General features: G+C 42.2%; 1 protein-coding gene across 1 annotated transcript in view; it reads left to right on the top strand.

The window, feature by feature from the left end:
* Positions 1–3,683, top strand: part of LOC102208279 (complement C3-like) — a 125,673-nt gene that overhangs the window by 66,962 nt on the left and 55,028 nt on the right. The window contains exons 32-37 of the mRNA XM_013913489.1: positions 32–94; positions 2,498–2,579; positions 2,672–2,720; positions 2,818–2,905; positions 3,000–3,089; positions 3,418–3,520. Of these exons, the coding sequence (XP_013768943.1) occupies positions 32–94; positions 2,498–2,579; positions 2,672–2,720; positions 2,818–2,905; positions 3,000–3,089; positions 3,418–3,520 (475 nt within the window). The remainder of the gene's footprint in view (positions 1–31; positions 95–2,497; positions 2,580–2,671; positions 2,721–2,817; positions 2,906–2,999; positions 3,090–3,417; positions 3,521–3,683) is intronic.

The following is a 3,683-nucleotide window of genomic DNA, read 5'->3' as shown; positions in this document are numbered from 1 at the left end:
TAATCATTTTTAATATTTTGAATCTCAATAGTTCCCTGCTATAAACAAGGATATACAAGTGAATGCCACAGGAAATGGAGAAGCAGTTTTAAAGGTAAATATGGCACTCATTCATGTAATTACATGTGCTGCATACATTTGTAACAGCTTTGTAGACGTTTAGCTTTAGTATTACGATTTACAATTTAAAAAGGGGTCCTTGTTAAAAGAAATGTTTAGTTTGTTTGTTTTTTAATAAATGCACATCTAAAGAAAGGTAAACTCATTTTTAGTTTAAAATGAAGAATTCAGGGTTGTTGGGTAGGTAAGGTTCATTAGTAAACATTAGCTCTTGCTCTTTATTGACTCTACTTATTACCAACTACAGTTTGCTAAAAATGTATCTTTGAATGAGAAAAATGCTGAACACTTGAAATACTATAAGATAAGATAAGATAACCTTTATTAGTCCCACACGTGGGAAATTTGTTTTGTCACAGCAGGAAGTGGACAGTGCAAAAGTTATGAAGCAAAAATTAGAATACAATAAGAATAAATACAGTACACAACTGTGCAGAATAGAATAAAATTAAATAAAATACTATATACAGTAGAATAAAATAGAATAAAACATACAATAGGATAAAAATAGAATACAAATGCTATATACAACTGAGTAAAAATACAACGATGCCAGAAAAGAGTATTGCACTTAGTGTTATTGCACATGTGTCGATGTGTGTGTTTGATCAGTTAAAGTCTTTGTTGTGAAGTCTGACAACAGTGGGGAGGAAAGACCTGCGAAATCTCTCCGTCCCACACTGTGGGTGCCGCAGCCACTGAAGGAGCTGCTCAGTGCTGTCAAAGTCTCCTGCAGGGGTGGGAGATGTTGTCCAACAGGAATAACAGCTTGGTCGACATTCTCCTGTCACTCACCACCTCCACTGGGTCCAGAGGGCATCCTAGAACAGAGCTGGCCCTTCTGATCAGCCTGTTCAGTCTCTTTCTGTCCCCGGTAGACATGCTGCCACCCCAGCAGACCACACCGTAAAAGATGGCTGAGGCCACCACAGAGTCATAGGTCTTCAGGAGTGGGCCCTTCACTCCAAACAACCTGAGTCTCCGCAGCAGGTACAGCCTGCTCTGCCCTTTCCTGTAGAGGGCGTCTGAATTATGAGTCCAGTCCAGTTTGTTGTTCAGATGAACACCAAGGTACCTGTAGCTGTCCACAGCCTCAATGTCCATACCTTGGATGTTCAGTGGTTGCAGTGGAGGATGTTTGTGCCTGCGGAAGTCTACCACCAGCTCCTTGGTTTTACTAGTGTTGATCTGGAGGTAGTTCAGCTGGCACCAGTCCACAAAGTCCTGGGTCAGTCCTCTGTACTCCTTGCCGTCCCCATCAGTGATGAGGCCGACTATTGCAGAGTCATCAGAGAACTTCTGCAGGAAGCACTGGGTGGAGTTGTGGGAGAAGTCTGCAGTGTAGATGGTGAAGAGGAACGGAGCCAGAACCGTTCCCTGTGGGGCCCCCTGTACTGCAGACGACCCTGTCCGACACACAGCTCTGAGTCCTCACATACTGTGGTCGGTCGGTGAGGTAGTCCAGAATCCAGGTAGTGAGGTGATGGTCCACTCCTTAGTTCTCCAGCTTGTCCTTCAGGCAGGACCGTGGGAAGAATGGTGTTGAAGGCACTGGAGAAATCAAAGAACATGATTCTCACAGTGCTCCCAGCGGTCTCCAGGTGAGCAAGGGAACGATGTAGGAGGTGAATGACGGCATCATCCGTTCCAGTGCCAGGCTGGTAGGCAAACTGAAGTGGGTCCAATGATTAGCTCACCAGGTGCCGAAGCTGAGCCAGGACCAGCCACTCCAGGGTCTTCATCAGGTGGGATGTCAGAGCCACCGGCCTGTAGCTGTTGAGGTCCTTAGGGCGTGAAGTCTTTGGCACTGGTACAACACAGGAGGTTTTCCAGAGCTGTGGGACTCTCCCCAGCCTCAGGCTCAGGTTGAAGAGGTGCTCCATCACCCCACACAGTTGGTCTGCGCAGGACCTGACGACCCTTGAGCTGATGCCATCTGGGCCCACTGCCTTCTTGGCTTTAATCCTCCTCAGTTCCCTCCTAACCTGGGTGGTTGAGAAAGACAGGCTGGATCCTTGTGTTGAGTGTGTATTGGATGCTGTTGTTGGGGGTGGGGAGGAGTGAGCAGGGTGAATAGAGGAGGTGTGAAGTGTCTGAGGTGTTAGAGGTGGAACAGCAGCAGTGGGGGTGGGTGAGTCTGCAGCTGATGTTGAAGACTGCCTCATGGATGAATCAAATCTGTTGAAGAAATGATTCAGTTCATTTGCCATCAAAAGAGATGAAGATCAGAGAAACACTTGCTCCTTAAAGTGTTAAAGGATGAAGCTTTCATTCGAAATCTATTTCTACACTCAAGTGAGCTCAGTTTAATAACTTGTTCCTCAAAGCACATTACCACCTCAGTCCAATACAAGTAAGATCTTTCTGCCATTTTCAGATCATGTCGCTGTATTACGCTCTGCCTAAGGTATTAGAGAAGGACTGTGAGTTGTTCAGCTTGTCTGTGCAGATTGTCCCAGGTAAATTTCAATGTCCATCACCCTGTTGTTTTTGGTATATATGGGTGTCTGTCTTTTTTGTATTTTGCTCATCAAATGCATTGCTTTTGCAGAGAAACTAGATGAAGATGAGAAGATATACAAGCTGACAATAGAGGTTTTGTAAGTACTTCCAAATTGGACTGTTCTGAACAGCACATTCAAATAACTTTCTGTGCTTGTGTTTTTGTTTTAACCAATCTATTTTTTGCCTATGCAGGTTTAAAGAGGAGCGCAATGCATCCATGTCAATTATAGATGTTGGTTTGCCAACTGGATTCACATTTGACAAAAATGACTTGGATGCTGTAAGAGCTTAAAAGGACACAAGTATCCAAAGCAAGAATGCACAATAACTTATTATTTGTACTAACCAGTTACTTTTAAATTCTGTGTGTGCAGTTGTCTAAAAGCCACTCCAGGATCATTTCAAGATATGAAAGCAATACGGATCTTTCAGAAAGGGGCTCACTCATCATTTACCTGAATAAGGTAAGATCGTCTGTATGGCTTCTTTCTGAAATTCAGACGACTTATGTTTGTGTTTCTTTTGTGACTGATAAGTTGCCTTTTATTTATATAATCATAGACATACTTCACTACTAAATATGTTCAATATAATAGCTACTTGATATACTTCAAAGAGCTATTGTGTTGATTTCTCCTCAAATTTAGGTAATTTTAATCTCATTTTCTCAAGTATGCCAGTGTTAAAGGGTCATCCCTGCCTAATTACAAAGTCTGCTGTTCAGCATGTGTGTTTCAGTTGTGTTTTGCACTACCTACACATATTTTACCTTTGTGGGACACCTCTCCGCAGATTAGTAGCGTACAGCCAGAGATAATCACTTTCAGGATCCATTCAACTATGGAAGCAAGCTTCTTGCAACCAACTGCAGTGTCCGTCTATGAATACAACAACAGTGAGTCTCTAAAATCAGATATCAATATAACAAATGTCAGTTTCCAAAAACATGATGAGAATTTTATGGTTTTCTTGGTCAACAAAGACTGTAATATAATACACATATACATATATATACATATATATATATACACATATATATATATGTATATATATGTATA

The sequence above is a fragment of the Pundamilia nyererei genome, unplaced genomic scaffold (assembly GCF_000239375.1).
Source record: "Pundamilia nyererei isolate P.nyererei 1_Seehausen unplaced genomic scaffold, PunNye1.0 scaffold00134, whole genome shotgun sequence".
Lineage (NCBI taxonomy): Eukaryota > Metazoa > Chordata > Actinopteri > Cichliformes > Cichlidae > Pundamilia > Pundamilia nyererei.
This window is presented reverse-complemented; position numbering and strand designations above follow the sequence as displayed.